This window comes from Scatophagus argus, chromosome 4 (genome assembly GCF_020382885.2).
Source record: "Scatophagus argus isolate fScaArg1 chromosome 4, fScaArg1.pri, whole genome shotgun sequence".
Lineage (NCBI taxonomy): Eukaryota > Metazoa > Chordata > Actinopteri > Scatophagidae > Scatophagus > Scatophagus argus.
In genome coordinates, this window is record NC_058496.1 from 11,790,564 (window position 1) to 11,812,308 (window position 21,745).

Genomic DNA, 21,745 nt, shown 5'->3' on the forward strand with positions numbered 1-21,745 from the left:
ATAATAGCTTTAATGATTGTTTTTTGGGTTTTTTTTTCTTTTTTCGATCAAGCAACTCACCAACCACCACTCAAAAATCCAAAACTTGTCATGAAATGATTCACTTCAGTTAGCCACTCATTAGGCGTAGAAGCTTTATTTGATTGGCTGTTTTCCACTTAGAACAGAGTCACTGTCATTTTAACAAAAGTTTTGGAGTTTTACAATAGCAAAGGACTCTTATAACACCAGAACATAAAAGCAATGACAACAGTTTGGACCAGGGAAGACACAAATGTCCTTACGACACATTTTGCAAGCCTTTCAAGTCTGCTCATTTGTGTGGGTTCATTCTTAATCTGCATGGGGGTGAGCAGCATTTAAAAAATTAATAAATTTAGATATTCATCTTAAAGGGTAAAAACACTTCCAGCTGAGATGTATCCATGCTCTTGAGAACAGTGTGCAGAATGTAACTGAAGAGGTTCGCAGACCTGACACACCTTGTTGGTGAACAGCAATAGACATATGTAGAACTTTCTGGTTCATGCACAAAACTGAAAATATGAAAAAGAAGAAGCAGTATGCTAGCTCATTAAGGTACAAGTTAAGAAATCATCAATGACTCTTTGCAGTGCTTTGAATAATTTACAATTTATCGGCAGTATGCTATTTGCAATTACAGTATGTACAAACTTTCCACAATATAAAACATTTTAACATGAAACCACACTGAAGTGAAAGAAGTACTGTTTGCACTCTAAAACTTGAACCCATTTCCATAGTGAAGCATACAATACAAAAAAATGACTGTAGCTGATACTCAGTCACTCCATCACTTGAGACTTTTAGAAATGGCACAGTTACAAGACACATACATTCACAAATCTAAATAGTTGAGTTTCCTGTTTTGGTTTTATATGACCAAACTAGACAACTTACAGAGTACATTCTCGGCAGAAAATGCCACACTGATCATAAGGTGTGTGGATGTCTGACTAGTATCTTTTTTTTTCCATGCATAAAGCGTAAAATTTTACAATAAAAATATTTCCATTGTCTTTCCAATTGCATTTTCAAAGTACTTTTGCCATCTGAAATGAAACATCACAGGGTATAGAAAGAAATGCATCAAACATGAAGAAAAAATGAAAGTGTACTAAATGTACGAGAATGTAGCAGAAATCCAGAGATTCAGAAACAGTCAGAAACATGAAACATCTAATAAAGCAGACACCAAAGATCTACAGATAGTTCTGAACAAACATTTATTTGTATTATTTCCCAAAGTGTCAAAGCACTGCTGTCACATTAAGACCTCCTGACTCCAACTGATGATGTCTACCCTTTACTGACTTCAAAAACATGGGTCTCAGAGCGAGCGTTGAGCAACTTTACCACCTGTTATTATGAAAGACACAACACCATGATACATCTCATGATGACTCATATATACTACAGCGGTAAGTATAGACACACACTGGGAAAGCATTCGGCGGACCAAACACAGACAGTGGATACACTCTTGTACCCAGATGTACTGTATTTTTATACTTGGCTATCACGATTCAGCACCCACCACTAAATCTAATAAATTTATCATGCTGGATTCCTAAGCATTAGACAGGACTTGTATCACTGACTGCATTTGTAGCTGTCCTAAACAAATGATTTGTTTTTGTAAGATACCTTGTAGCAATAGTTGATGCTGAAATTTTAAACACATCTACAATGTGAAAATTAATGTTATGTTTGGATGCATCAAAGACAAAGTAAACATGGCAGAATGAATACATTTTTCCTGGCTGGCCAAGCCGCGCTCTCACTCTCTATTTCTCTAGGGTTTTAAATGAGTGGGTCAATAGTTTACCAATCACAAAGGTGTCTGATCAATGTGGAGGCTGCAAACTGACTTCACTGGAGACTATTACTGGGAGAAAGCCCCTTGAGAGATTACTAGTGAATGGAAAATGCTTTGTTCATTGTATGTATCGAGTAAACACATTGTAAAAACACTTTTTCAGTGCAGTCTGCATTCACGCTGCTCAAAGTGTTTTTCAGTAACACCCGCGGTGGTCTGGCCAGGGATGCATATTGTTAGAAAAATTATCTTGGACAGATTTTCTAAACAAGACAAACAACCTCTAGCTGCTAATACCGGCCTACAGTTTGAGTGATTTAAGTAACACAAACTTATTTTGAAACAGCCTCTGAAAAAACTGTCACTGTCACTAGAGTACCAAGAATGACGCACCAATACATTTAGCACAAAGCTGATATGCTCTGAGGAATCTACCCTTGGTGAAGTGGTAAGACTGAACAGTACACTTGATCAGAGGGAAAAAGCAGTTATTTTTACAGCACAGGAAGTAAGGGAAATGAATCTCTCAATAGAAAAAAAAAACAAAAACAAATTTGATCCCTAAATAGGAAACAAACAAAACCTCATCCTCTTTGTGCTCCATCCAAACACCTGTGTTGTTTCTCCTCAACCCAAATTCACTTCTCTCAACCCCCTTTTCGCTTTTTTGATCTCTCAAATCACTATAGCCCTAAATAAAGTGAAAGGAGCAGTGCAGCTCCCCTCCTGAAATAAATGCCAAAGAGAAAAGAGTGAGAGCACAGACCAAACCACTGGCGCTGCATGGTGACTGCGCTCCCTGACGCCTCCCTGCGGCCTCTCAGGTGGCGTCATCTTCATCATCGTCCAGGTGATAGTTGAGGGTGATGACGGCGCTGATGAATTCTCCAAGCTCTACAAAGTCAGCTGTGATAATGTTGATGCCGCTTTCCCCAGGTCTCTGTGATCTGATCCACTGCATCATGCCCGGTAAGGCCCTGGGAGGAGGCACGAAAACAAAGAAAAAAGCAAAGGGGGTGTGAGGGGTGGGGGGTTGGGGGGTGGGGGTTAAAGTCACTAAAGATACAGACAGGAATAGCACAGAGAGCGCTGTGATAAAAGATCTCTGTGACACAGCATGGGATGTCTGCAAGCCAGGCTCCAGCTGCGAGGATGATATTCTGAACACACTGGACGTGTACATGTGAGCCGTGCACCGGGGGAGGGTGTTACTACTGCAGATGCCTCGCCCAGCTTTCTGCATGGCAAAATTCTGCGAGTTGTCTCCTCCTCACATTGGCTTTCTTATTATGTCAAGACCTCGACTGGCGGTCTGTGCGGCAAAACGAACGGATGGAAATTTGAAGGATGCCTACATCAAAGTCACCAAACGCTTGGTGAGAATGGCTGACAGCGGCGTTATCAAATGAATAATTCATGCCAGGAAAATTGATGGTTTTGCTGCTGAGGCTTTTTAAAAACGAAAAAAAAAAAACAACTGGTGACATTAAGAGGGAGTGAAATACAGACAAAGCTGAGGTAAATCGGGGAGGGGGGGAAAAACCATCCTAAACCAGAACTGAGAATGGGAGATATAGAAAGTGGGGGGGTGGGAGAAGAATAGAAGCGATGCCTTGGGTTTGTGGCAGCTGTTCAAAAATAAAACTTGAATGAGGTCAGTGTCAAACGCCTGGAGACACCTGTAAAAACCAACATGCCTCTGGATTTAGTTATAAAATGCCACAATGACTCACATGTGACTGTTTATGTGTTTGGGTGCACAAGGCCATTAATTTTTGTTGTGAGCTGCTATGGTAAGTCACATAATTACTGTGGCCTCGGGTGTCTGAGGTGTTGCTGTAATTTTGGTCTCACAGTGCCTGTGTATATGATGAATAACACTGTGTGCCACCATTGGTGCTAACCCTGCATCTACTCAATGTGGGAGTCAAACACTTTTCTTATTCTTTCTGTCTCTCTCTGTCACGCCCAAACAAGCAGATGAACAGGCATACACACCTTTCTGTGATCGTCTCTCTCAGTCCACTGGCCACGCCCTTCATCACAGTGCTGGCCTTCGGTGTCAGAACCACTTGGGAGACAAAGAAAGTTCCCTTCCTCCTGCAGGAGACACATCATTCACAATTTGTTTTTGACGGATTTTTAGTAGATTTTATCTGTTTATGTAAGCAGCATATGACATCCACTACAGAGAGGTGCTGCATATAAATACACTTTGCTTTACTTGGAATTAATTAGTTTAAGCGTCTACAAAGGAACAAAAGTGCTTATTCTGTCAGAAAAAATATGGACACATGCAAATTTATGTCAGGTTTTGAGGAACATTTTCCCCATTACTGTCAGCTTCATTTAAATGTGTGTGTGAATGGGTGTATACATTAAAAATATAGTTGTACCTAATGTTATACAACTGTCACATAGCTCACATAGAATGCATTTTCCATCTTCTTTGTTGGCGATTTTGAACTGACTGAACTAAATTATCAGTCATTACATCCTAAGCTCTGAGCATATAACGAACATCATGACAATAACTCAAAATCACACTATGGTAGCATGTCATGATTGGACTTTTGGACATTTGCAATACAAATAATACAAATAAAATACAAGTAATACATTGACACAGAGGCAATAAAAACACCAATTGCGCAGAAGACATGATTATGATCATGATCATATATTAAGGACATAGCATGCCCACAGTGGAATAAATACAGATGCTGACCTGCGGTCAGTAACTGATGCCTGGAGGAACTGAATCAGCTTTTCTGGATCAGTGGTGTTGGCCCAGGGAGAAGGCATCATCTGGCCTGGCCACAGGAAGGGCACCTCCAGAGCCATGGGGTGGTGGTAAAAGACAAGCACCTGGTACTCCTTCTCCCACAGATACTGCAGAGTCACCTGGGGATGGAGGGAAGAGGTGTGTTTTCAGGGAAGCAGAAGATTGCAAAGGGAGAAATGATGGAAGGTGACAAAGGGCAAAAACAGTTATGGATGTTGAATAGTAAATATAAAGGAGCCCCATCTGTGCTGACTTAGAGAGAACATTTTCAAAAGCGTTATGTTTATTTGAATGACAGCAAATAGAAATAAGTGGATATAATTTCATGATGTAATGATCATTAGGCAGCTTTGTTCAATACGCGATTCTGATTGAAATTGTCAGGTATTTTATCTCCAAAGGTAGACAGCTATGTCTAATCACAGCGCATGGCTTGTCGACAAAAAGATTGGAGAACCTGAAGAGTACAAAACATAATTTAAGTTTGTATTTATTTTTATAGCTATTAGGAGCTATTCAAGAGATAAAACATATTTTTGACAACATTTCACAGATTTACAAAGACTTAAGGCTACCTGCTAGAAATTCCATTTCAAGCATTCCAAGTTCCAATAGAGAACACTTTTGCGCAGTTCAATGTGTGATTTCTTTTTCAGTTTATCTATAACAATGTATACAATGCATGTTTATGTATTTACATCTCTGCTGAAATGTAGCTTAATTGTAGCTTAATCAATTTAGCCAGCAACAACAACAACAAAAATCAGTATTCCTTGTGAGCTGATTAAAGTCAATACCCAGTTAAGTTAGATAGTGCACAGGGAGGTGGTTATGGCTGGAAAATAGCCCTTTTCATAGTTCCTCCCACACCCATACCTTATGTTACAGTAGACATATGGTCTAAGGTCTAACTATTACAGTATACGTAAAGGAGGAGTGGAGGAACAAGTGAATATGGGGGAGGAAAGGACACCAGTCATTTGTCTACTTTCGATTTAAATACCAACCTAGATGCCCTACAACCCTGAGAAGAAGTTCATTATTTCCCCAGAATCCAGTTGTGATTACTGGCCTTTTCCTCTTCACCAACACCTGACAGGAAACTTTATGATCTTAGAGTGGTGACACTGGCTTGGTTTGATGAGTTTTAAGGCTGATGGGTATTCCTTCTTAGAGGTTCTTCACATACTCCATCACCTCAGGGTGGGGTGGATGTGAACCATGTAGTGAAAGATGAAAAAAAGCGACGGAAAGCAACAGCAACACAGAGGCAAATCAGAGCATGGGAGGACTTTGCTACTCGACTTTTATGCAAAAGGGCATGTAACAAGTAGGGATGTGATAACCATCATTCTGCATCTCAAGTGATCAAAACACAGAAAGAAGTGTCGTGCAGGGTTGGGAAAACAATCATTTTCAAAAGCTTCTTGAACGCTCACACACACAAAAATGTCTTCCCATGTCCTTTCTCAGGCAAGAGTTGCTAAAGGTGAATTAAGCATCCAAAAATAAATGTCTCTAGGTCACCTAACTGCTTTTAATCCCACTCTCTGTGAAGCATTAAGTGTATTTGAATTTTACAGTACCTCTTGAGCAAAGACGACTGGGCAGAGTTTCTCTCCAAACACCTCTTTTAACATGGCCACCAGTTTTTCATGGTGCAGGTTCTGCACGCCGTAGAAATGGTTGAAATCGAGGAACACGACCTCTCTGGCATGAGCCGACAGGAAGCTGCTGATCTGCTCTAGACCTTCTCTCACCTACAAAACACAAATAATAACAATGCTCATATTAATAATTTCTTTAAAGGTTCTACATATGAGATTTTGAAGATTCATATAGCAGCAAACATAGTGGAGTAATGGCATCCTGAACAGAGAATCATAATCTCTTTGTCTGTTGTAATCTGAGCATCCCTGTTGAATGTTGTATATAGCATAACCTGTAACAACACAGTCATACACAAACATGTGTGATGTACTTAAAATCACTGAAACACCTTGTATGACACTCACACATAAATATGCTGCCACACACATCCACAGAAATGCACACACATCACACATCACTTAGATACCACAAGTGTTGCAAAATATTCATCATATCAAAAAACACCAAAATTCTTTGCAGACCGTGGCACTGAAGAGCCCGTGGGCGAAGAACAGCTCGTTGTCGGGGTCACGGGGCTTGGTGGAGATGCGCAGGTCAAAGAAGCGAATACCAGCCTCCAGCTGGCTGGTGAAGTTCATAGTTTGTGTAGCTAACCACTTCCTCATTAGCTTCTTAGCCACCGTGCCAAAAACAGAAACAAAGTTCTGCACTGTCTCCGGTTGCTCGGGGCCCACTGGAGACGCCTCGTCGATGTAGAAGCTAAAGGAATCATGAGAACCTGGAGAAGACACAAACGTGAGTGTGAATGCAGGTATTGATTGAGGCCTGTTTTATTTCTCCAGAAGGACACAGCTGTAAGAGAGGGGTCAGTACATGGCAACAACACTGACTGTGTGAATACCAGCCTCTGTGGTCGTACGTCATGAACTCTTGACAGCTTGAAAAGAAGCTGTGTCTGTGCTCACACACACTGATGTTTTTCACCCATCACAGTTCTCAGGCAAACCCGAGCTTCTACAGAACAGCAGTGCTGAGCTTATTGTGGTATATTTTTCTTATATAGCTTCCAGTGTATATTTTTTAAGTGAATCCTCAAATGAAATTGTCTGTTGAGGGTTTCTACCTCTTCTGTACACCCTTTATTATTCTTTACCTTTGGATTCTGTATGGTCCACTGTGCACTATGTGAGCTCAGTGGTCTTATGTGTATATTTCTATTTGAGATTGAGCCATCTCTGACATTAGAAGAAGAATAACCTGATATGTCAGGAGTTAAGCACAAATATCTGTCTTTTGCTTTTGGTCCAGCTTACTCAACGTGCAGATAGTGTGTATTTGAGGAGTGGCAGATTAATTGGTTAACAAACAGTATGCTCCTAACTAAGACTTTGGTTAAACCCGGTGCTGGTCTGATTATACTTTCAAAATCCCTGGAGATGTTCTAAACCCCTCAGAAAGGTTCATTTCTGTTCATCACAGCTCTCTTACACTTGCATATGTATAGTGTCATTCCTTGTAAATTATAGGATCCTTCACTCGGTTTTATTGTATTCATAATGCAATTGATATATTTGATCATAGTCCTTTTACAGGGATCTTAACAAAACATAACCACTTCAACTCCTATTGGTATTTTCCTTATGAAACTTTCCCAAACAGTAATAAGATCAATTTCATCTGAAAATTTTTAAGGCCTTTTCAACAGATCAGATAATATCTCGCAGAGCTTTTGAACAGAGGCAGGGAAAAAGAAAAAGTGCTGGCTTTGATTCAACACATTTCTCGGTAAGATGACAGCTATTTCGCTCTCTGCTGAAGATATAAAAGACACGTAGCTTTACAAGCAGGACTGACAGACATCAGGACGGACCTAAACTATTGCGTTCAATTAGATGTTGCTTTTTATGATCCCACAAAAACATCAAAATGTCCTAAATTTATTTCCAATGTGGAAAGCATTTCTGACAAAAAAGCTGTGAAGCTATAGATTATAGTTTTGGTGAATTCAGAATCACGAACACATTAACGTTCGTTACTGTTGTTTTGGAGATGCAACAGAAATATCAGATACGATACATAAATACTTCAACAAATGAGACAGGAACTATCAATTATTACCACTATTTGTGAGAAAGTGACAACTGTCATTTGGTCGAACCAACTCGCTGAACAAATGCTCAGTTTTATTATGTGTTTAATTCAACCTTGGGGGAGCTGTATTAAAAGAAAAATACTGAAGGAACAGTTCAGTACAATCTCACAGAGTGTCACAATCCTGAGCAACACTGGGCAACTGATTCATAGTGAATTCTGTTAACTACGTCCGAAGGTCGCATGTCCTGCCATGTAAGTCAGAATTATGTGTGTGTGTGTGTGTTATGTGCAAAATAAACAGACTGTAACCTGACGTTATCCTGCTCTGGTCGCTGCAATCAATTTCTCATCTTCTTTTTGTCTTTTCATCATATTCCCTAATTCTGTCACACAAACAAACATCTGTCGCTTCCCCCCACCATCAGCACGCACACACACACACATGCACACGTACGGGCAGACACAGAACCTGAATTGACCTTCAGCTAACACTATAGTGCCAGGTCTGTGCAGTCAGCCCAGAGAATGACCATAAGCAGGGCAGACAGCTGAATCCAGAGGCAGGACACAAAACAGCATCACTACGGGCTGAACCATAGCGCCAGGGTCACAGCTCGCCACAATGTGACCTTAAACAGTCGCAACAGCTGGCTCTGCTGTTGTTGTGGGGAAAGATTTCTCTGTGGCTCTGAAAGGTTGTGTCACACAATTATTTTGATTATCCACTGAACTATTAATTGCTTCCTCCATTAATCAATTAATTGCTTGGTGTGTAAACAAAAATGTCTCACATCTAAGAGGCTGAAACTATGTTGTGTTTGGCTGTCTCTACGACGGACACACACCTGTAATAGCTAAGGGTCTAATTGCAAAATTCATAACCACCTTTAAGTATTTCTTGTTGTGACATGTTATGGAGAGAATTACAGCTCATACACGTTTAATTCCACAGTCTGACACCCGACTTTATCTTACTGAGCTGTAATGAAAGCTAACCTTAAATATGTATGACAAAAGCCTGTGCTATATGCTATACGACAAGAGCAGCCATCTCACAGGCGAAAACAGAGAACGAAAGGGAAAACGTTTTGTGTGCAGAACATCCATAAGCATCTGCAGAGAAAGCCGAGTGCGAGCAGAGACTACATTGCAACACAGCCAAGCTTTGCTACCTGAGCTCTGAATATGATGAATTATTGTTTATGTTATGAAATAATTTGCTCCACCTCAATACTGTGCGATGACTCAAGGGCAACACATTCATTAAGAAACTTGAGGAAGCAATGGATTTTTATGCACACGTGAATTTCAATAATCAACACTGTCAGAGTCGTTTTCCTTTAATTCTGATCTACAGTAACCAAAACTTCAGATTCATTAGACAGTATAGGATGCTCTTCATAACATTTAACTGCCAGTGGTGTCTAAGTAACGACCACAGTAAAACAGCAATCGCTGTTACCACACAATTTAGCAGAAAAATCCTAATACTGCATTCCTCCTGGCCTCTTCCACAGTGAACTACCCTTTGAACTACTTCCTGTAAACTCTGCTCTCATGCTGTTTGATGGCTTTAGACTGTCACAGTGGCCAAACAGAATTGTACCTTCTTAAGTGCAAGATGTGAACTTTTCTACCCTCACATCAGCAATATAATCATGTGAGAGATACAGACACACAGAAGCTGATGTCCTACTGGGACTGAAGAAGACACAAAGCGAGTGGAAACAGAAATCCAGAGTGCTAAAGAGAGACAGATATAGGCTCAAACCAATCAAGACAATAATACAGCTATTCCTTTGGTGGTGATGATGACGAGGGTGACGGTGGCATTGGGTGATGACTATTACCTTAGAGAATTGACCTGTGTTACCTGAGTCATTCTGACTGTGTTATAGCAGACCATTCAGAGGACCACTGGTGGTTTATGCCCACCACGGACGCTTTTAAAATCTATTTTAAGTTGCTGGGAGAGGAGAGGAGAGGAAAATGAGAAGGATATGGAACCCAACAGGGTAAAGATGGAGATGAGCTAAAACAAAAGATAGACATGAGCTCCACGCTCCCCATTATCTCCTCTACACCTTCCCTGCATGTATCTCTCTCTGTATGATTTTATTGTAATTCCATGAGAGTCGCTCTTTCCATCGACTTTATCCCGCACTCTGTCCTTTAAAATAACATTCAATTGTGTCTAGTCTTGTTTTATTTCCTACCTTGCTACACTTTTCCATCGTGTTCGAGTGGCGAAGCGCATAAAGCAGAAATGTTTCCGGTGAGGATGAATTATTTGACTTTTAGAATCGAGATAAATGTTCTCCTGCTAGAAACCCAATTAACCGCCGGTGGTGAGGCGAATGCAGCCTGTGGAGAATCCATAACTAACCATTTCTGTCTGGTTCTGAGATAGGATGACAAAAGGTTTACTCAAGCAACTTAAAATTGAAATGTTTGCAAATATATTGAAATGGATTATTTTTTTTTAAGGAGGCCATATACAGATGCATTTGCTATTATTCGTAAAAACATTCTTTAAAGAAAATCTCCACACTTTGCTGTCACATACAGCAGCCGTCGATTGGTGTCTGAGCAATTTTAAGGTCACTGTCTGAAGTCATGAGCTCCAAATAGTCAGAATGTGCAACTGGTCAATAACTTTGGTTGAACTGAACGGAAATTTAGATAGACTGTGATTCGTGAAAGCATATCCATTATAGAAAATAGCTGTACCATTCCCACATGTTTACCACCCATTTGCTTCAATTCCGTCAGAGGAACATTGTCTCTATTTTCTCCATCTTTGTTTGTCTGAATTTCACATCTTCTGGTTTCAATGGCCTTTAGCTGGCTGATTTCCTGCCCTTCTCTATTTATCCTGGCATTTGATACCATTCATCTTCCTTTTTCAGCGGCTTAAGTGGCAGCAGAATGATGCAGTCAAGGGACTGATGGACAAATTTACAGCTAAAAGTCCTGTGCTGGGCCTCTTCTGAAGGAGCTGGCAAAATGCCTCCTCTGCAATGGATTTGTTTTTATTGTCCACAGGGCCATCTTAACATAATACAATTGCCTTCACCAATTCCTCCCAGCCTAAGGTATGCTATTCATTTGTTACCTGTTATTGTCAGTCACTGGAGACGTTCAGCATGGCTCCCTTGAGAAACACACCAGTATCTACTTTTGAATGTAGTTTTTGATATTTTGAGTATTTTTTAAATTAATTTGCAAAACATTTTGGTTGCTCAGGATGTACCGATTGTATCATGGCCAATCATTGGATCAAATTATTACATTCCGTTCATCATAATACAGAAAACTAGTTGCATATCTATTGTTCGTATTAACAATAAAACAAATCAGTGTATGTAATGTGAAATCTGTAAATAATAATACTAATAATAAAATATTTATATGGGAAATATGTCAGGACTATGGATGTCAGTGGTTAACCTCCAATTAACCTTGAATTAACTAACCCTCAGGATCAATAAAGTATCTATCTATCTATCTATCATCTAACCAACGAGAATATTATTGACTCATTCTGCATGTTAGTATTTAGTTTAATAAATATTATCTTATCTTATACACACGCCACTAGTGGCATTGCTGGCTTGCAGTCTGAAGTAAAGAAAAAATGAAGCATACTAAATGGAGCTCCGTATGGGAACATTTCCTACAGAAAGGCTAAATAGTAAGTATAAATTGTGTGATGCTAATCTTCAGCTTAGTTGTAGTACTGACACGATGCTGTACCACATTAAGAACAAGAACCCAGCTGCCATGTCAGAGGATGGCTCGCAGACAAACATCATGTTGCTGCTAGCCAGGGGGAGAAAATGTGATCTGTGCCAGTCTGAGGTCATCACCCAGTTGGTGTGATAAATAAATGAGACTGATATGCTGCCAATCAGTGTGGTAAAGGGCAAAGGATTCAAAAAGCTAGTTTGTACCACAAGCCTGAGTGTGTTATGCCATCAACAACTACAGTGACAAGAAAGAAAGGGAAAAAAAATCCTGGAAAACACTGAGTAGAAAGATGGGCTAAAAGTTAAACTAACCAGGGCAGACTAGCTAACTGTGACCACCAATGCTGGACAGTTCTCATAAAGAAAGGCTACCACAATATTATCTGTCACTTCATCAGTGAAATATGCTCCACTCAGAGCCTCTCTGTCCAGCACAAGTCGGACAACCTCACTGAACTCCAGACTGAAAGGAAGGTGCTTCTTTTAACCAAGACTGCATGTCTGTGGGCTTGTTTTAGAGTTCTTCTGCTCAAAGTGGCCAGAAATCGATTAATTAAAATGTAAAAAGCCAGAAAGAATTTAAATTATTAAATCACCTATACCTCAAATTCAGAGAGTTAAATTAAATACTTTGGCTTGTTCAATTGCCAGGGCACAATTAATATAAATTAATTGTAAACATCTAACAGACATATGCACATACTCTAAATCTTACATCTACCCCCATATCAAACATACCGAAAAACCCAATTTATTACAATTTTTGTGAAATTCTGAAAGCTATTCCCTTCCTTCAGTAAAGCTTGTTTCATGATGACAGAACCACCGAAAAACAGACTGACAGTATCTCTGGCCACACACCTTTGCTGACCACCTTGCAACCAGGCAGTCTGCAGCACTCACCTCACAGATCTAACAATAGACACAGAAAAAAAAAACAGCCCACCATGTCCCCCACGGATCAGCCTGGGGAAGAGAAAGCAGTAGCTACTCCCTCCAGCTTTCCCTTCCTTCTCTTCCTCTAACAACCTCCACCACTTCCTCTCTCCTTTTCCTCATCGGCTCGTTCCCTCGCCTTTTTCCCAATTAACTATAGAGTGGAGCTGGTGCAGGTCATCTGACTTGTAGACTCGATAGGTCGGCACAGTGAGAGGCCTAAGTGGCATGTGGGGCCAACAACAGAGGGCTGAGTCATGTTGTCTGAAAGCAAACATGTTCTTACCACACAAAACAAGGTGGTTCTGAGGACCGGAAGGATTATGCTCATGTGTATTATTTTTATACAATAACAGCTACAACCACATTGTGCGTGGCTGCTGTGCTACCATGAGTCACAGCATCATAAACAACTCTTAAACTCAATTATACATGAACAACTCAGTGGTCAGTAGTTATGCTCCATGGTGCACTCTGATTTAAAAAAAAAAAATCTAAATCTGACTGCACTCAATAACCTCTTGTCTCAAAATGTTTGTTTTTAAATCTATATCAAAATTTTGTTTTCACAGCTCTTCTTTCTCTTTCTGGACAAATTTCAGTGAGGTTTCAAAACGGTGAAACACTGAGTGAGCTCTCCTCAGGAAGGCAAATGATTTATTGGTGTTTTCATTCAATTTCAATTCATTTGGGCTTTCAGCTCTTTCTTTGCCCTTAAATTGTCTCAACCATGTTGTTGACACTCTGGCCTTACAATGGAAACTGATTTGCAGTGTTTGGATGTAGATAAACATACAACACATACCTGTATGTTCCATACATACTGTATGGACTTAGGCATCATTGCTTACGTTAGATGGCCCTTCACCATTACTGTCACTACACGGTACACACGGACTGAGGGAATATCCTTAGGTCTACCTGCCCTGCTACCTTTAAATGAGTGAAAATGAATCTGTTTCACTCGCATACCTTGGTTACACAAACCATAAACCTTGTACAAAACAATGTACAAAAACAAACAAATAAATAAATAAAAAGTTTAAAGCAGGAGTGAGTGCCTGCATGATACATCATATACACATACAGCATAGTGAGGCTTTCTAACTGTTTTCACATAGAGATTGGCCTGGTTGATTTAAGTCCATCATTTAAATCACAGCATATATATTTTAAATGTCTGCCTTACAGCAGCTGTTGGTATCTGTCTAGGCTACCTTGAGAATCTATGGTGAATTTATAAACTGTACAGCCATATATATTCTGCATTACCTCATATTGACTTAAAACATGATCAATAGATGCTATTAAAACATAAAAATCAGATGCTAATTAAGTTTTCTCTGTCACCATGAAACCCTAAATTAAGTTCATTGCCAATAGAGACGATTATGTATACTAATGAGTACAGCTGTGCAATGCTTGTAACGCTGGCAGCACAGACACAATGGGGACTGGTTAGCTTTTTGGCAACAGCAGAGCACTGTACCATCACATCACCCCCATATGGTAGAGTACTCCAAATTTCCAAAATGCTTTGGGCTGTATCATGGAGGATGTCGGCTGATGAACTTTTTTTTGTGAAAAATAAATATAGCATCACTGAATTACAGGCAACAGTGGGCGGATGCTAAGTATTGTACAGCAGGAATCTAAAATGAATAATATTCTTCCAACTAGGAAAACGACAGAAGCTTGTCAAGGAAATAAGATAATTGTCTAATTTACTTCTTGTCTGTCCCAGTTTTATTCCTGCTTGAACAAGGGCTCGCAATGCTGTGTTCTGACACGAAAGCATGTGATATGAGACACACTTCTGAAAGAAACCAGACACGCGTCAATAAGAACACATGGTTGCCACAAAATAAGTCCTTATAAAATCCTTTGGATTATGAAATGTATTTTCACAAACCTTGTGCCAAATGTGTGCACACAAACACAAGAAAGTAGACAGAGTCGGAGGATGTTTACAGAATCTGCATCCAAATGGAGGAGAGTCTGAGAGCAGCTGAGCTGCAGTTTGCAGAGCCAATAAGAAGTAATGATATCTAATTAAATGGGACAGAGCATGTTTCCATGCTGCCTTGGCATGGATAAACTGAGTCACGTGAGTCAATAAAATTACAAGCATGAGGTAATACATGCCATGTTGTTTCTGTCTTTCAGGAGGTATTTGATTTAATATACAATTAACTGCATTTGTGTTGGCATCCTTTAGTGGTCAGTGCTGGTAATATGCCACGCCTCATTGGACACTAAGCTCAAAGCCATCTGCATTTGAAATGCCATCATTGCACATGCCAAGCCTGAACACACCAGGTAGTCTTTAGTTCAACAGCAAGAGGGACTGAAAGAGAGAGAGAGAGAGATGAGGAAAAAGAGAAGGGCGAGCACAAAGGCTTAGAAATGCAAGAAAACGAAGAGTGAAAGTGCTTTGTGTGGAGGTGTGATAATCACTAGGCAGCAGATATGGAATTAACTGACTGCTAATAAGCCATTCCATCAGTCAGATCAGTGGTGGGCTTTACAACCAGCATTTCCAATTTGAATGGAGTTTAGGGAGACCTGCGCACTGATTGGCTAAACGGCCAACATCTCATTTTGTGAGAAGCGCTGGTTATGTGAGTGCACAGACTGAAACCATCCCACTCCCTGTCTCTTCTTCTACGGCCACCACCCCGGGACAAACGCCAAAGGTCTCACACAAAACAGAGCTGCATAGTTCGTGTGTCTATTCTGAATCTCAGGACAGGCTCTGACAGGCTTTCATTTTATTTATTTATTTTTTTTTATTTTACCTCTAGCACTCTCATCGTTTGGAATATTAGCTGGAGAAGCCAGAAATGATCTCGGTATTATCTATAACCTTCAGACAGCGGAGCTCTACAAAAGGAAGAGGAACTGTTCCAGATACATGGCACTTGCGCAACAGGTCTTACCATTTGGTCTATCGGTGTACAATAGAATTAAAGCCATATAGGTTATAGAAGCTGCACGAGGTGTAAAATAAACCATCAAAGTTTGCAAAGCATCATACAATTCTGAATTTTAACTCTCAGTTTATTTGGCGTATTTATTCTCATGTACTACGATAGCTGCATGCAGTACACGCGGATAAGAGGAGGCGGACACTCCTCACCCAATTACACTTGGGCAACGGAAAGAAACACCTACCGGGAATGGCCAGGTTGGTGAGCGGAATAGTGTGCATGCTCTGCGGTAAACTTGCCATCCAGTCTGCAAACCGCAGGTCGCTTCTCCCGTGAGACGAAGCCATGCTGCCGCCGTGCACAACGCTCCGTTCTCCCGGTGCCTGCGCCAACCTGGAGTGCGCTCTCTCTCTCTCTCTCTCCCTGTCCACATACACACACACACACACACACATACCCTCTCTCTCTCTCTCTCTGTCTCCCTCACACACACACACACACACACACACACACACAACAGCGCGGCCGAGCACAGTCCACACCCCCGGAGCTGAACGGGCAGCACAATTATGAAAATTTGAAAATGCGGTTTATTGGATGCATCCGAAAGATCCATTTTAGCAGTAATACACAGTGATAACACGTTCCGGTTTTAATCACAAAACCGGACAAAAATAACACCACACATCGCCTCGTAATTTCAGTATTAGTGTGTTTCTCAAAACGAGGAGAGACTACCCCAAATTTTTTCTTTATTCATGGCACACGGCGATCAAAACAGCCACCGGTGTAACAAATAGCTGCAGCATAACCCAACACAGCCTACTCTTTTAAAACAGTGTAATTAAGGGAATATGTCAACTCTACAAAAGATAATCTCATAGTAGGCCTACAAAGTGGTGCACTTGAGGATGTATTTTGAGAATTTCGAAAACTGAAACACGATTTAAAAACCCTTCAAATATATGATCCTATCAGCCTGCTCGTTGGCAGTAGTTTTAGCCAAATTGTCAGGCGTCTCCAGACACAGAGGTTCCCTGGTATAACAGATGGACACAATCTCGTTACAGAGCTCTACTTTACATAAGACTGAATGACTGTTAGCTGTTATTTTAAATGTAATTTTCAGTTGACCTATGAGCACGTCTGAGGTCATGCACTTGGATGACTGAGAGCCATATTCATCTATTCATATATGATTCATCATCACTGCAATTAATAGAGCAGTGACAATGACATATTCACTGTGTGATTATCAGCTTCCTGGCCATCTTAAAATGAGACATTTAACCGAGTAGGTCAAAAGAGATTAAACTTTTAAACTGCATAAAACTCAATGAAGCTACTATACAAATTGCTTATTTTTCTGGCTTGGTAACTAAATAAAGTGATTTAACCTAAGAGGTCGATCCTATTAGTTTGTTAATGTTCTCACATAAGGGTTTCAACCACTGCAAGTATCCAAAGCAGTCCAAAGCGGTACACTCAAATATCAGGTCATTCTGTCCATAATGCACTGTATGTTGCATCGCTCACACATTCAAATCTATTTATTTGGGTAAAAGCCCGTCATCTTTTCTTTTTCATTGCATCTCAGTACAAGTATGAGAAATAGGTTAAGAAAATGTAGGCTTATGGGGTATACCACTCTAATATGAATCATGAAGGGATGCACTGGGTTAACATCAAGAGCCAGTGGCAACAGTCCCTGTCACTTTCTTCCATTTTTCTGCTTGATGATCCAATCCAGTTGATCTTCTTGAAAGCCCACTGGCTGAATTCTCCAGTTATGTAACACCCCTCAGGTAATGGCAGTGCCTCTCTACTCTAGTGGAGAAATCACATCAAGAATGTCAATGCAAACGCACCGTCCATTTATAGAAAGCTGTAACCTGTAGAGTGTCAGAAGCCATCACTCTCAACGCAGTTGTTTGCTTTCAATCACTGCAATGAGCTGAGTAATTTGAACACACGAGCCAACTATTGTTGGTTTTCAAGACATTTTGTTTTTTTTGTCACAAGTCACAAGGTTTAGAGGAAAAGAAATTCCACTTGTTTCACTCAGCACACAGTATTTTATTTTATGCTGTATATACAAAGGCAAGGGGACAGCAAATCTGAGTGAAAAAATGTCGAGGTTTCGTGTTTCCTGGCTTAAATGTACCAACTCAATCATATGTGAGGCTGAGAAAAAAAAAAAACAGTTTGACACTGCAGCAGAGGTAATTATTACATTATTAAAGATGTTATTAAAATGTTATAACAGTCAGATTTTTACATCTCCCTCATTTCCAAAATAGAGAAAAGCAAAGATGTCTTATAAGGGATGTGTAATTTGGTAGAAGAAAATTTATATTAACTGCTTCATACACATTTCCTTTTTTATGTACTGAAGAATCACCTGACCTATAGGTCACATTTGTTTTCTAAATTCATTACATTACAGCCCTTTGTATCCTGTTACATTAACACATTCATCAACAGCAAGTATAATTCATGTTTAAATTGCTTTATGTGTTTTGTTCATGATACTAAAAAAATGCATACTTTTTGAAATATCACTTTTAGATGGATACTTTGGTAGTAGCTGCATAACTACTAGTAAAAATGAATAGCTTAGTGGTGTAATAGGCAACAATGTAATGTTCCCTAACTGTTAAATTAGAACACAGAAAAGAACCATATATGTAAGGCTCCTGTGAATCCCATTCAGTTAATATTACTGAGCAGTAAATCCTTCTGATATTTGCAGCTGATTACCAAGGATCTGAACCAAGTGTTTGCATTTTATAAGCTTATTTGACCCATTTCAGGCTGCTAAATCACCATGTGTTTACCACAGAACATGAGTTTTTCCTTAGACACACTGCGGGCTCCTCTAGATTTGCTGCATGGCCCGCAGGTTGGGAGACACCTAGAAGACAGCAGACAGATCACAAGGACAAAAGAAATGTTACACGGTCATGATACTCAAAGTCAGAAAATGAAATACAGCACTGGTAGCCAAACAGTTACTTTACCTCAAAATCTGTGCCGGTGCATGCCTTGATATCCTCAGGAGTGAGCCCCTCCCACACTTCTATCAGAGTCAGGCCTTTTGTCCTATCTACATCAAACACAGCCTGGCGAACAGAAACATGGGAGAAATAGAGGGAGGGAAAGAAAGAAAGGATGACATGTACAGAGAGACAGAGATGGCAGTGGGTGATGAGACACAAAGACAAAATGGAGAGGAACGAGTCTGCCCTTAATGGTACTACGATCAGTGGTCACAGACAAGGATGTAAGGGGCCTCAATTATTGAAATGACCTATGAGAGATGACAACCCCCCAAAAATTCATGAGTGCATCAGGCAAGGGGGGGTGGCAGAGTACCACTTCAGTGTCATCCATAAATGACAAAACAGCTGCAATTACATTGGTGACAGATCCTTGAAAAGCCTCAGAGAGTTGATCCTAAGCTCTCTCGACCACTAAAAAGTAGTGAGCAATTACATTTTCATTGTTGCACTACTTTCAACAATTGAAACATCAAAGACAAACAAATTCAATTAAGAATAATGGGGTTGGAATATAAAACACTGGGTTGCTGACAGGCATCTATCAAGTATGCTGATGTGGTTAAAAACAATGTTGCTGCTTTCTGTGGTTATTATATGTTACCTGTGATCGCATTTTTACAACACCACAAAACAGGGGTTTGTGCATATGCCTTGTGAGGAGTTGCTCTGAATATACAAACATTAATGAGCAAACAAACAAAAAAAAATCTGGTTTCATGAATGCAGATGACCTTGTACACAGTTTATGCACAAACCCTGTGCACAATTCATAAATGAAGCCCCTGGAGATTTAAACATCTTTAAAAGTAATGAAATGCTGTATGTGGCCTAAGGCGTTTGTCCTGTAGGAGAGCTGTGAAGTGGAAACCTTTTGTAAATTACCATGAAGAGTCATTTACTTTGAAGGGCAAAATACCTCAACTCCTGGAAATTTATCTAAAGCAGTGTCTCCCAACCATTTTACAGTCTCATACCCCTTCAGACATTCAAACTCGAGATACATCCCCATCCCCCCCACCCCATATGACTTGTTTGAGTCACTTTGCACGCACAATCTGTTCCTCCGCTTTGTTTTCATATTTATCATATTTATCAGAGCAGAGGAGTCACTCTCACACCAGTATGTGGTGGCAAAGGGCATAAAGGTCTCGACAGTGCGGCTCCATACTCTGTGCACTGTCCGTTCCTTCATGGATCCACTTGCGGCAGCTTCAATAAGACTCTCCTGTTCTGATGCAGATAAGGCAGCAGGCACGGCCAAACAGGGATAAGGAATACAACCGTCCAACTTGTCAGTTCTGAGAGATCTAGTGTAGTGTAATGTAATATCGCCATCACAAAGAAAAATCATGCAGCAAAGGGAAGAAGGGTTTTGTTGTTGCTCATAGCCTCAATTTTCATTGAGCTGTGAGGTAGTACTTCTTCCGCACATACAACACACTGCGGCTGAGTGAAAGCACCAGTACAAGTGAATCCCCAAACAATGCAGTACCAGGAGTTTCTGTGTGTCTCTGTGTTGCGACGTGCTCATCACACTCAATCACTGTCATCAAGCCATGCAAGTAGCTTGGCTAGCAACATCTGTACTACTGCGAGCATGAGTGCTGCTCCCATACACAGCGAGGAAGCTAACTGTTACGTTTTGACTTGAATAACGCTACCTATTTTTGGCAGAGTAGTTGTTTTTCTGAACACTAGAGTGTAGCTTCGGCAGTGCAATTCTGCTATTCAGGCCACTTAAGATTGCCTGTCTTGTAGGTCAGTTTTAAAATATAACTGGACTAGTTGTACCCCTATATCAGTTTTGGAATAGCAGATTTAAAGAAAAGTAAAATGTTCTGTCTTCTGAAAAGAAGAAAAAGAAAATCAATTCAGTACACTAATGCTTAAGATAAGACAGGTCTTTGTTAGTCCCGCAGTGGGTACATTTTCTAACACTTATTGAGTACCTTCAGGAAACCAACCTATTGTGACTACTCCAAGCCCTATTTTATGAGCTAAAATAATTCTTTCTTAAAATAATTTCATTCCTTACAACTTTTGAGTGGAATAGTCTGTTCTGTCCTAAATGTCATCTTGTCTCAAACACAGTTTGGCTTGCCTTCTTATACGGATCTATGTACATTTAGTGCTTCAAGGTTGCTTCAGGATTTGGTTAGATTATCAGCATGAACATGACTTGTGCTGTGTCTCTGTCTCAACATCATCAAGCCTTTACTTAAAAAGAAAAAAAGGAGTTTCATAAAAGTAAAAATTTTGTAAACTAATTGTTTAGAAAAGCTCTCATTTTCAGTGATCCTCAAGCACCTATCAGAAGCACATCTGTGCTACACGAACAGTGCTTATGTAGACAACTAGATGGCAAAGCTGATTGAATAAATATACAATGCAATGTGAGTTATACCTAATGGCATGGCAGATGAGGATCTTGTGTCCAATAATAACAATAATAATAATAATAATAATTTTAAAGCAATATTGTGTTTTAATGGTGCAAATGTAAAAAGTTATAAAGGCATTAAAAGAAAAAGACAAAAAGTCATAGCCTATTTCAAGTCTTGCTACAGTCTACAGAGGATTTGAAAATCAAGAAGAAAAAAAAAAAACAACACTGCAATTTGCATCACATAGGTAAGTTTTTTGGTCAGATCCACTCCTAGCACACTTTAGACAATAACTCTTCAAAAAGGAACCTGATGTGCTATCATTATTCATATTTATGCACAGAATGGAAAAAT

The 21,745-nt window shown here is 40.0% G+C and overlaps 2 protein-coding genes across 3 annotated transcripts in view; both read right to left on the reverse strand.

The window, feature by feature from the left end:
- Positions 1–2,501: 2,501 nt before the first annotated feature.
- On the reverse strand, positions 2,502–16,363 carry plcxd3 (phosphatidylinositol-specific phospholipase C, X domain containing 3). The gene is made up of 6 exons (XM_046387723.1): positions 16,190–16,363; positions 6,758–7,014; positions 6,212–6,385; positions 4,569–4,744; positions 3,839–3,940; positions 2,502–2,817 (listed from the first exon to the last, which is right to left on the reverse strand). The coding sequence occupies exons 1-6, from the start codon at positions 16,290–16,292 to the stop codon at positions 2,661–2,663; spliced, it is 969 nt and encodes a 322-aa protein (XP_046243679.1). The 5' UTR covers positions 16,293–16,363; the 3' UTR covers positions 2,502–2,660.
- A 154-nt stretch (positions 16,364–16,517) lies between these two features.
- Positions 16,518–21,745, reverse strand: part of oxct1a (3-oxoacid CoA transferase 1a) — a 40,878-nt gene continuing 35,650 nt past the window's right edge. Inside the window, exons 16-18 of one of the 2 annotated variants that reach the window (XM_046387726.1) lie at positions 18,966–19,067; positions 18,783–18,859; positions 16,518–17,772 (exon numbers count right to left, since the gene is read on the reverse strand). In XM_046387726.1, the coding sequence (XP_046243682.1) occupies positions 18,824–18,859; positions 18,966–19,067 (138 nt within the window). In that variant the 3' untranslated portion in view covers positions 16,518–17,772; positions 18,783–18,823. Of the gene's footprint in view, positions 17,773–18,000; positions 18,860–18,965; positions 19,068–21,745 lie in introns of those variants that run through there. The other variant, XM_046387724.1, reaches the window with a different exon arrangement.

Bases quoted from the DNA above. Each gene is read 5' to 3' on its own strand.
- plcxd3 (XM_046387723.1), bottom strand. From the start codon at position 16,292: ATGGCTTCGTCTCACGGGAGAAGCGACCTGCGGTTTGCAGACTGGATG. The intron at 4,745-6,211 runs GTACTGTAAAAT...CTCCATCCCCAG, and splicing joins CAGTCGTCTTTGCTCAAGAG to GTGACTCTGCAGTATCTGTG. The intron at 3,941-4,568 runs GTCAGCATCTGT...TGTCTCCTGCAG, and splicing joins GCATCAGTTACTGACCGCAG to GAGGAAGGGAACTTTCTTTG.